This window comes from Grampus griseus (assembly GCF_964374135.1).
Source record: "Grampus griseus genome assembly, chromosome: 7".
Lineage (NCBI taxonomy): Eukaryota > Metazoa > Chordata > Mammalia > Artiodactyla > Delphinidae > Grampus > Grampus griseus.
In genome coordinates, this window is record NC_139001.1 from 93,792,843 (window position 1) to 93,805,257 (window position 12,415).

At 35.7% G+C, this 12,415-nt stretch overlaps 1 protein-coding gene across 3 annotated transcripts in view; it reads right to left on the reverse strand.

Moving 5' to 3' along the window:
- Positions 1 to 12,415, reverse strand: part of RAB3GAP1 (RAB3 GTPase activating protein catalytic subunit 1) — a 125,326-nt gene that overhangs the window by 40,308 nt on the left and 72,603 nt on the right. For 2 of the 3 annotated variants that reach the window (XM_082659046.1, XM_082659045.1), the window contains exons 8-11: positions 10,071 to 10,170; positions 7,208 to 7,289; positions 2,898 to 2,966; positions 1,319 to 1,392 (exon numbers count right to left, since the gene is read on the reverse strand). In XM_082659046.1, the coding sequence (XP_082515172.1) occupies positions 1,319 to 1,392; positions 2,898 to 2,966; positions 7,208 to 7,289; positions 10,071 to 10,170 (325 nt within the window). The remainder of the gene's footprint in view (positions 1 to 1,318; positions 1,393 to 2,897; positions 2,967 to 7,207; positions 7,290 to 10,070; positions 10,171 to 12,415) is intronic. The other variant, XM_082659047.1, reaches the window with a different exon arrangement.

The following is a 12,415-nucleotide window of genomic DNA, read 5'->3' on the forward strand; positions in this document are numbered from 1 at the left end:
ATACTTTTAATTCTAAGGTCCTCTGTAATTATCACAAAAGTCAGCAGCTGAGGAATAATAAGGAACTAGGAAGAAATTCAGTGACTAAATTTAATAATTTAGTAAATCAATGATTAAACAAGAGAAACCATTTATTGAATACTCATTATAGTAGGCACTGCGTTAAATGTGATACACATACACACACGTACATGATCTTATTTGATCCTCTTACTAACACTCTGAAGTATGTACTATTGTTACCTCTATCTGACTGACACTGGAAGAGATTGTGAAACTTGCTCAAACTGGTGGATCTAGGATTTCAAACAAGGTCTATCCAACTCAAACTCTTGATATAAACCCTCTACTATCTCCCTATACCCCAAGACAAATTCACTGATGGCAGGAATTTTACCTTATCTTTGTGTTCACTATTATTTAGTTAGCACAGATGGCAGTGCTAATAAGCATTTAATAAACAGCACATGATGAATGATAAAGAGCCCAAGAAAAAATGCTTTAGAGAAATGCCCTAATATTGTCATCAGTAACTCCTAGGTTGAACGGTAATTTATCAGGTTAAATGAAATAAAGGTGGCATGGATGAACACAGAAATGGAGAAAATAATTTTCATGTGTACTAAATATAAGAGAAAAAGACTGGAAAGAGGAGATAGGTTCAGAAGATTTCATGAAAGAGGTATTACCTACAAAAATGGGAAGGGAAAGATAATTCTAGACATGGGATATAATAATAGGATCTGAATACCAATGGATAGCTTTTAAAGTATTTCTATTTATGTTATTCCATTGACTTCTTCAGATATCCCTATGATGTGTACAAGATTATTAACACCTCTTTTCCTCTATCAGAAAAAAGATTTGGGGCTTCCCTGGTGGCTCAGTGGTTGAGAGTCCGCCTGCCAATGCAGGGGACACGGGTTTGTGCCCCGGTCCGGGAAGATCCCACATGCCACGGAGTGGCTGGGCCCGTGGAGCCATGGCCACTGAGCCTGCGCATCCGGAGCCTGTGCTCCGCAGTGGGAGAGGCCACAACAGTGAGAGGCCCGCGTACTGAAAAAAAAAAAAAAAAAAAAACCCAAATGACAAGAAAGCAAGTCTGCTAGTACTATTCAAGAGTAACTAGAAGGATTCACTGCTGTTGACAAAGATTTCTTTTTAATGGAGTTAACCGAGGAGGTCACAATGTAAAACAATAAAAATAAAAAATACTTTTTGGATAGGTGAAATAAAGTATAAAGAATACATTCAGTGTTCCTGATCTGGAGGAGAGACAGATTTGTGTTATTTCAGGAAAGGAACATAAATATCTTACCTAGCAAACACTGAGGATTATCAGCTTTTCGAACTCTAACAGACCAATGGGGAGCCTGAATAGGATCCAAATCACTAAAAGGCAAAACAATAAACACAAGATCCTATTTATGGCAATCTGCAAGACTCATACATTTACCAAAATGCAGTCTAATAAAAACATTATACAGAAGGACAAGCAATCCATTTTGCCTCCCTTAAACTTACTGTTATTCATATGCAGACCCTTTAGATAAGTTAAAAAAAATAAAACCTTAAGACATCAAAGTTCATAGACAAAAAAAGCACAAAAGGAAAAACAAAACAAACTAATCAAAAAACATAAGAATGATCCTGACAGGCAACATACAATGATAATCTAATGAGAATTACATTTTAGGAATAAAGAAAATGAAATGAGAAACAAGCAAGAATCCATAATAATTTTAATCTGCTTTTTGTTACATTATTTATTAATAAAAAAAGAAACTATAAAAATTTCCACAAGATCAAAAGTGCCCCATTTTCTCAGTTAATCAGATTATGGTGCATTCACTTAACGGAATACTATGCAGCAATTTAAAAAGTGACAACACAGATCTACATTTATTAAATGAATAAAGGTATTAAATGAATGAAGCAAATTAATATATAAATTTATACCTTAAAAAGATATACCCCCAAAATGCTAACTGGTTATTTTTTAAGTAATGGAATTGTAGGTAGTCTTTACTTTCTTCTTCTTCTTCTTTTTTTTTTTGCGGTATGCGGGCCTCTCACTGTTGTCGCCTCTCCCGTTGCGGAGCACAGGCTCCAGACGCGCAGGCTCAGCGGCCATGGCTCACGGGCCCAGCCGCTCCGCGGCACGTCAGATCTTCCCGGACCGGGGCACGAACCCGTGTCCCCTGCATCAGCAGGCGGACTCTCAACCACTGCGCCACCAGGGAAGCCCTACTTTCTTCTTTTAATTTATTCATCTAAATCATCTGATTTTAAAAGTTCATGTTACTTTTACTGTCAGAAAATACAACACATTTATTTTAATTATTAAAAAAAAGTCATCTATTTCTCACTGTTCTGCATCAACCATGAGACTATACTAAAATTATGTTCCTCCTTCTCCATGTTCTTCCAGGATAGTGCTCGCTGTAATTTTCAATTTTTTCCTGTGCAATTTTGTATTGCCCAGGAGTATATGACATGGATGTTCTGTTATTTGACATTTAATGATGAAATATTATTCCCACATATTTTGATAACCATCATCTCTTCAAAGTCCTTTATCAAATGCTTCTTACCAGCTAAGAAAAGTTCAACAGAATTATGCATTGAATCCCAAACTGCTTAAAAACACCTTTGCTAAAACCAAGTAAGATTCAGATTGCTCATTTTCCCAGAACTAAGGACCCTATCTCCAAAGCCCACAGCTTAAAACACATCTATAATACATATCAATCAGTCTAAAAAGTGATCTTTAAAAACAGAAAAACAACAACCAACTGTATCAGAAACTGATACAAAGAAAAACTGCTAACCACTTGGCAGTTAATTTATTCTACTGAAGTTTGTGAACCTCTAAGTACTACTCTTAACATACTTACGAATAAACATCATTATCCACAATGATACCTTCAGTCAGGTGAGGCCATGTAGTTGCTAAGTGGAGTTCACTAAAATAAACAAAACGTAGAATATGTCCATAAGCTTTAATACTGTATATATACATCCTGACTCAACAATTCTACTTCTAGAATTGTATCTTCAGTAAATAACCAGAGATGTACATATATGTTAAAAGTGGTCATTATTTATAATACAATAAAACTGTAAACACCCAGTTTAGCAAACGGTAGCACATTCATATAAAGTTAATGTCTGCAAGAAAAAACTATGCTATACATAATAGCCAAAAGTATAAGTAAACCAAATGTCTATCAGCTGATGAATGGATAAATAAAATGTGGTAGTATTGCATACCATGGCATATTATACAGTCACAAAAAGCAATGATGTACTGACTCATGCTAAATGTGGATGAACCTCTAAAACATGCTAAGAAGCCAGACACAAAAGGTCATATATGGTATAACCCAATCTATATGAAATGTCCAGAACAGTCAAATCCATACAGGCAAAAAGTAGATTAATATTTGTCTAGAGCTAGAGGGCCTAAGGAGCCTAGGAGGGGAAGACAGTTAAGAGGTGAGGGGTTTCTTTTGGGGGTAATGAAAGTGTTCCAGAATTAGATACTGATGATGGCTGTACAACTCTGTAAACACTAAAAACACTAAACTGTATACTTTAAAATTGTGAATTTTATGGTACATAAATTATATCTCAATTTTGAAAACACCATGATACAGATCAGGGATTGGCATACTTTTTCTACAAAGGACCAGAAAGTAAGTATTTGGGGCTTTTTATGGACCATGTAGTTTCTGTTATATTCTTGTTTTTTTTCCTTTTAAAACCCTTAAAAATGTATAAAGCATTTTTAGCTCATTACCTATACAAAAACAGGCTATTGGCCAGATTTGGTCCACCGGTCATAGTTTGCTGACCTCTTATTATAGATGAATATTAAATTTCAGAAAGTTTTCATGTGAAATTATAAAATCAAAAACAAGCCACAAAAAATGTACAAGATGACAAACATTTATAAAATGTACAAAAATACTGTGCAGAAAAGAGTTATCATAGCAGGCCTGATACTTAGAAAGGCCTACTTGCAAGGTTGGCCCCTGGCTTGACATCTGGAAACTTGAATTTCAGGAGGATTCCTACCTTTCCCTGATAAGAATGGTTCACTCTGCCTAAATTACCTGTGCAAACAATACAGTTTATGCAAACATCTGGTTTCCTTCTGGTACATGCTAGGCAGAGGGTGCCTACATGACCAGTCTCTGATTAAAAACCCCAAGTGTTGAGCCTCTAATGAGCTTCCCTGGTACACAGCCTTTCATACATGTCACAGTTCATTGCTGGGAGGATTAAACGTGTCCTGTGTGACTACACTGGGAGAGGAAGCTTGTCCTTGGTTTTCTCTGGACCTCACCCTATGTGCCTTTTCCCTCTGCCATTTTTTGCATTGTATCCTTTTGCTGTAATAAATCATAGGCATGAGCACAACTATGGTTGCGTCCTGTGAGTCTTCCTAGCAAATCAACCTAAGGGTGGTGTTGGGAGCCCTTGTTGCATATATATACATAAACATGTACATATATATACCAACTTCATGCATATGAAAAATACTGGAAGCACATATAACAAGCTGTTGTCAGTGATCACCTATGACTAGGGGGGTTATGAATTTACTGATTGTTTTTTTCCTGTCTAGATTCTGAACTCACTTCTTATGTTTGTAGAATACAGAAGCCAAAAGAGCCAATTATTTCACTTCTCTGATATTTGGTGATGCTCGACTAACTAGCAACTCCTGTCTGAGACACTGAATCTACAAGTACAGTTAGGAATTCACTGTGAGAGCAGGGCCAGCACTACACAACAATGCAGTGTAACCTTGGTTATGAACCGGACAACTAGGCACCACTGGCTCAAGCCTATTTTCTGAGCCCAGTTCTACAATGGACCCAATTAAACTTCTGAGTTTGAGTTACCAAATACGTTTCCAATAAACTGATTATTTGCTTGAATTAGAGTTGACGAGTACCATTTGCAACTAAACAATCTGACTACTAAACATATGACTTTTGCCTTTTTTAACGTTATCTAAATTTTTTCCACTGAACGTGAATTTATTACTTTAAATAAAACTACTTTTTAATGTAAAAAAAATGACCACAAACAGTATGTGATATCAGAGGACATGAATGGTTAGAGGTTTAAAACTATACACTCCTGAATATTTTTAGGTATGAACCGCAGATTCAGTTCCTAAGTTTTTATGACTATGGCCTCGCCTCTCCCTCTAACTATAGAACAATTTCTTTGACAAGGAGAGAAGACACCAGAAAAAGCCTCTTCATTTCCTCTTCCACTACCAAAGATGCCTTTTCAAAAGCATAGTGCCCACAACATTTGCTAATCACTGTTTGATTTAAATGGTCTGCCAATGTACACCATCTTATCCTCAACTTATTTCTGTGTTCTTCTTCAATCACTTGTTCCTTTGCTGACTGACTCCACATCATGATATAAATGTGGAAGAAATATTTAATCATTAAACCTTCAGATTTCTACCAGGTCAATTTATTTCTCTCCCCCTAAAATTTTCCCTAAGTGAAATTCAAATAAATGAACCAGTTGGAGGGCCACAAATATATCTGTAATCCACCTTACACCTTTTCTCCCTTGCTCACTACATTCTTTTTTTTTTTTTTTTTGCGGTACGCGGGCCTCTCACCGCTGTGGCCTCTCCCGTCGCGGAGCACAGGCTCCGGACGCGCAGGCTCAGCGGCCATGGCTCACAGGCGCAGCCGCTCCACGGCATGTGGGATCTTCCCGGACCGGGGCACGAACCCGCGTCCCCTGCATTGGCAGGCGGACTCTCAACCACTGCGCCACCAGGGAAGCCCTTTTTTTTTTTTTTTTTTTTTTTTGCGATTGCTCACTACATTCTAGCCATGATAGCCACCTTCTATTTTCTTCAGTAAACTCGCCAAGCTCTTTCCTGCATCAAGGCACTTTGCACATGCTGTTCCTTCCACCTGGAATGGTCATTCTCTCACTCTTTGCCTGGCTAAATCCTCCCCTAATTGACACTCAGAATAAATTTCACTTCCTTTGAGAAGACTTTACTGATGGCATATCAATCTAAACTAGTTCCTCATTTTACTGTCATTACATCCTGTACTTTTCCTTCAAATTATCCCACAATTTGTAATTGTATGTTTATTTAGGTGATTAGTTCGTCTACTTCCTTTAAGTAGACTGTAAATGCCAAGAAGGCAGAAACTGTCTGTTTTATTTACTTAGGTATCTTCCTTACTTGGTATAGTGCCAGGCACATATAATAAATATCAATTTTAAAAGATACTCACTTTATTGTCTCCCTTAAATGATTTTGAAGTTAAAAGTATTATTATTTCTACCTTTATGTGAGAGTATTAAAGATATATGTATACATGTGAATATATTTTTTTAAATAACCAAATAGTTTAAAAAATGAGACAGTTTTTATATCTGCACCATTTATATTTTCCAAATATTTTGCTATCAGTGATTAAATTTTTCAACCCCTGCATTTTCTTGTGAAACAGTTTTTTTTTAAGTTCAGTAGTTCTTCTAGAAAAGCAACTGGGTAACCTATAAGGTCACACTTGTGTCTCTTACTTATGTCTTAATTTCTGTATTTTGAAGAAGTGGCCACGAAAAATGAAAACAACTGTTAATTCTGGGTCATGGACATATGAAAGTTTGTTATATAAAATATTGTCTGGGGACTTCCCTGGTGGCCCAGTGGTTGGGAGTCTGCCTGCCAATGCAGGGGACATAGGTTCGAGCCCTGGTCCGGGAGGATCCCACATGCTGCGGAGCAACTAAGCCCGTGTGCCGCAACTACTGAGCCTGTGCTCTAGAGCCTGAGAGCCACAACTACTGAGCCCACGTGCCAAAAAAAAAAAAAAAGTCTTTCTGACACCCAAACTCTAAAATATTGTCTGTCCTTTTCAATATTTAAAATATTTCCCCCAAAGTATACCAAGAACCACTTCTATATGGAATAATCAACAAATTATATTCTGTACATTTTATGTATTACTTTAAACCCTCTTTTACTTCTTAAGTTACAGAGAAAAACACAAAGATGGACAGATTGTTACATGTAGGTCTCTATTTCCAGTACTACATTCATTCCAGGAGGCTGCAGTATTATAAAACACAGTAAAATCAACATCAATATAATTTAAAAAGTAAAAGTCCCATAATTCAAATGATATAATGAAATTCGCACCTAATAGGATCTTCACAAGCACCAAATGGTAACTTGCCAAACTCCAGGCCTCCCACTTCTCCTCCTACAAGGGCATCTATATCTGAACAAGAAAAAAAAAAATTTTCCATCAGTTAGCCAAAAATGGAGAAATAAGAATTTAAATCTAGGTAGGTCAGCCCTTTGAGAAATTAAAGTTTTAATAGTGTCTACATTAAGATACATATAGCAAGTTAGAGAACAGTCAGATATTAAAGACTTCCCCCAAGAATGTTATAGTAAAAGGACACATTTAATTCCTATTTGTAAAGTGCTGTATTCAAGCTATGCACTCTAAATTTTACTCTTCGGAAATAGTCCTTAAATATCACTCAAAAGAATAATATTCCTGTAAATTTCTTTTCATTTTCTCAGAATGTGATTAATAGCATCTAAAAGAAAGATTATCTGAGTATTAAAAAATTTAATCATCAACCTACATTCATCAGTTTTGCTGTCAATAATTTCTGAATAGCCCAAATTAGTCATCATTAATAAAACCTTATATTAGCTGACAGTACACAGAAATATCTGAAGTTCAGAAAAGAATTTCCATTCCATTATGAATGGTATCTGAGATTAGAGGAGAATTTAGAGGGTATATCACCCCTTAGCTCCATCCCTCTTGAAGAAGTAATAAACACTTCTAAAAGACTTCAAAAACATTTCCCTTTGAAATAATAGATGGTTGTTTTTAATTATTCACACTACACTAAGAATTTCTAAAATTAAAGTCTACTGTTGAGTTATGAACACTCCCAGATTTGCTAAAATTATGTTTGACAATTATCTACACCCTAACTAAATTATTAAAATTAGTTATTAAATATGGCTCAATTACTTGATTCAGTAAATTTTCTCAAGTCAATTCATTCCATTTTTCCAACTAAAGAATGCTTACAATAAAGATCACAATGACTAGCTTTACTATAAGATGTGAATTAAGAGTTCAAAATTTACAATAAGCACTTTTTTTTTTTTTTTTTTTTTGCCACGCCGCACTGCATGCAGGATCTTAGTTCCCTGACCAGGTATTGAACCCATGCCCCCACTGCAGTGGAAGCATGGAGTCTTAACCACTGGACCGCCAGGGAAGTCCTAAGCACATTTTTTAAACCAGTAAGCTAAAAATTATTAATAGACTATAACTGTACAAAACTTTTACTCAAATTAAAAGTTGAAAAGCTACACTGTAGAATGAAAGGATGATGGGACTTGGAGTTTGACCAGGATTTAAATGTGAACTTTATCACCTGGTGACCATGTGGCCTTGGGCCAGTTACTTTTGTTCTCTAAGAAAGATAACAATACTTGTCTCATAGGTAAATGGGAATTACCTGAAACAGTATATAAAATGCCAGGCACAGTGTCTGGCCCATATTACATGTTCAGTCCCTTCCCCTTAAAAGAGAAAATATTAAAAATTTATATGGTTTTCAATCCACTGAGAAAGAAGGTTAATATTTTGATGCCCATTTTAAAAAACTAGCAATAGAACATTAACAAAGGCGTACTGTTGTCTGGAAACTAAAATTACCAAAACAAACATTTGAGTCTTCTAATATAAATCTCAGCTTAGCTTTTATTTCCCTCTGCTGTAGTTTAGATGGAGTTCTTTTACTGCACATTACTTTCAAATTATTCAGTGGTATATAAAATAAAACAGTAGTATATATAACCACCAAAAGCTAAATGTACTACATTAATTTTAGTAACATCCCAAGATAATTAATTTACTATTTTCAATCTCATAAACAAACCAACCATTTTGGAACAAAAATAAACAGTAAAGAATATTATTTTATTATAATTTATTTCTCTTTGAGGAAGGTAGAATGGAAAATGTTTTCAGGCTAGTAAAATCCTTGTAATTATTTTATAAGTTTATATTAAATTTCTTATTAGATAGACTTGGATATAATTGCACTTTTTGTGAGAGAAACATCCAGGAACCTAAACCTCACTTAATTAAGCTAAATGTCCACCAGGCTGAGCTTTTCTAGAACTCAGATAATGTCTGTTCATATCTGTGTCCTGGCAGAGCCGGCCTATTATAGGCTAATAATTAATGACTGTTAATGAATCAGTATATCAATGGTTAAGTAGGTAAAATGATTTTAATCACAGTTTTATAAAAATGCAAGTTAAAGTAAAATACTCTACAGCTCTTCCCAGCATAAGTGTATATGTATATACACCTTTTTCTCTTTTCTGCTTTCCTTATTTAGCCCTCTTCTTCAAACTCTACTCTCTATAAGGTTCTGTGCGTGTCTGTTCGCAGCCTATGAGGGTGGCTTCTCTTATTATATTCTGAAAGTAGACATTTTACTCATTACGTACTAATTTGCAGCACACGATGTTCCACGGCAAGGGAATGCTTTATAAATAATATTAGCTTTCAAAAACAGATGGTCAGGGCTTCCCCAGTGGCGCAGTGGTTGAGAGTCCGCCTGCCGATGCAGGGTACACGGGTTCATGCCCCGGTCAGGGAAAATCCCACATGCCGCAGGGCGGCTAGGCCCGTGAGCCATGGCCGCTGAGCCTGCGCGTCCGGAGCCTGTGCTCCGCAACGGGAGAGGCCACAACAGTGAGAGGCCCGCGTACCACCAAAAAAAAAAAAAAAACAGATTGTCAAGTATAGAATAATTCTGTCTCTAGAACAACCTACACAGCTTTTTTTAAGAGAAAAAATATGATAAAGGCAAAGAAATCAGCAATATTACATTTAAAGTGAGTTACAAATATTTCAAACACTTGAAACACATTGTTAAACAGTTTTAATTTCTGAATATATTTTCTCTCCATTTATATTCAGTAAGTTAAATATAGTTTTAAATTATCTCACCTGGAGGCTGCTGAGGCCAAAAATACTGCTGCCAATCCTGAAGTACATAGGTAAACCGTATAGCAATACTAACTGGAGGCAATGGAGTTAAAGTGCATCCCTAGGAAATAAATGCAAAGACAATACCATGTAAATGTTAGTACCCTTGTAAATACCAGAACCAAATTTCAAACTACTGGAATGGATAAATTACTACCTTCATGAAATGTGGATTTTCAGATTACAGTGTTAGATATGGCACGCACATTCTAGCCATGAAAAATGTATGATATTCTAGCCATTAAAAAGGAAAACAAAGTCACTAAGTTATTAGAGCCAAAGGTGCAGAATTTAGGAAATCATTTTCATGGGAGAAATTCTCACAGCTTAAAAGCTCAAGAGATGAATTAATGCCAGAGAGCAAATTACATTAAAATAAAGCTGTTTAAACTACTACCAGGAAAAGAGATATTAAATTTTATTATGTAAAGTGCTCTTTCAAAATATCTTATACAATTTTAATTATACAAACAAATTTCTTACTATTCTCTTCAGCCATGTTGAATGTGGAAAAAAATGTGACTCATTTTTTAAATAAGGTAAAACTATTATATAAAGTATAACACTAGGTTTGAGAAGATGATGTCTTTTCTTTCTTTTAAATGAAAATAAACTCAAATTAAAGCCAGTCTTAAATATTTAACCAGAATTTTAGACTGTGACAAATGGCCACTCATGTAGTTTATATTAATGAATCAGAAAATTTAGATCTATCTTTACATTCACTAAAAATCATAAAAATTAATAATATCATCCAAACATCCCACAATTTCAGCTTCCCTTAATAATGGTTAACCTATATTAATGTGAAATAGGACCTAAATATGCATAGGAATGACCTAGTAAGCTTGTGAAAATGTAGATTCAATAGTATTCTGCATATCTACCCAGTTTCCAGAGTCATTAGTAACTTTAACTGAATACAAACTCAATCTCAAGTCACAAAATAAGGTAGCTGCCAAAAAAAAAAGCGAATAATTCAGTTTTGGGCTGCTGTGTCCTAGACAAGCAAGGTAAGATTCTGGCTGGTCAGGAATATTTATTTTTTACTCAGGTCTAGATATCAAATGAGCATTCACCTGTAATTGGGTGTAAATGATCTAGAAACCATAACAAGGTCACTTTGACACATAACCTCCGCTCCAGTCACATAGCAATATAGACAAATACAGAAAGAGATGACCAAAAAGAAATGTCTAGGACCAAACATGACATGAATATCTTTGTGGGCCTTGTAAAAGGTACAGAAAATCCAAAGTGTTAAATGGGGTTCAAGGCATATGCTTGCTGAGTTCCACATGCAGACGAAGGCAGTGAGAGCCAGGATTACAGACTGCATTAAATGGAACCAAAAGTACTCCGCCCAGAATGAGGGTACTGTAAGACTCTCGGCTTAAGGCAGACGCTGGGGCAGGGCACTCCTGCTTCATGCAGTGGCTTTGTTGGAAGGTATGGGGCTAGGGAAAGTTGTGTGAGCGGGGGACAAACCCACTCTCATGACCCAAGCAAGCAATCCAATGAGTCCAAGACTCAATGTGCAATACCCCAATACCAATATGGAGCAAAGGGCTCCAAACACCATTTTAAGACCAGTGTCTGAAATATTCTGCAGGTAAGGAGCAACCACAAAATTACAAAACCACTAGAGAGGATGGGAGAGAAAGTTAAAAACTGTAAATAAAGCCTTCATTCAAAATGAGCCTGCAAACAAAATTTCCCCAGAACATGAAGAAATGTAGTTCTAAAAAAGACAAATATCCAAAACAACAATCAGAATATAAAACTATGAAATATAAGGAACATCTGATAGAATGAAGAATGTCTAAACTGAAAAAGGAAAGACTAGGGTATGAGAGAGTTTTCAAATACTTAGAGGATTATATGGCAAAAGAGGATTTAAACTTAAATTTTATGTGATTCCAAGGACAACCACCCTCTGCTGCCACCCTGCCAATGAAGCCTTTTCTAATAATTAGATCCATGTGAAAATGAAATAAGCTGCTAGTGGAGGGTGAGTGCCTTGGAACACTTCTAGTAGATTTAAAGAGTAATATTTATAAAGATAGCTTTATAAAGAAAGTATAAGAGAGCCACATATTGGGTAGCTTTAACTATGTAAAACAACTAAAGTACCCAAACCAGGTCTCAATTATCTTAAGTTCAACTCTATCAAATCAACTTTGAGAAATGTTTCATATTTAGACAAGAGGTTTGTGAAAGTTCTGACAGATGATGTGATAAACTGATTAAGAACACTTTTTTTTTAAGTACAATTAGTAAATAGTCATAATGAAAGTCAGGCTCCA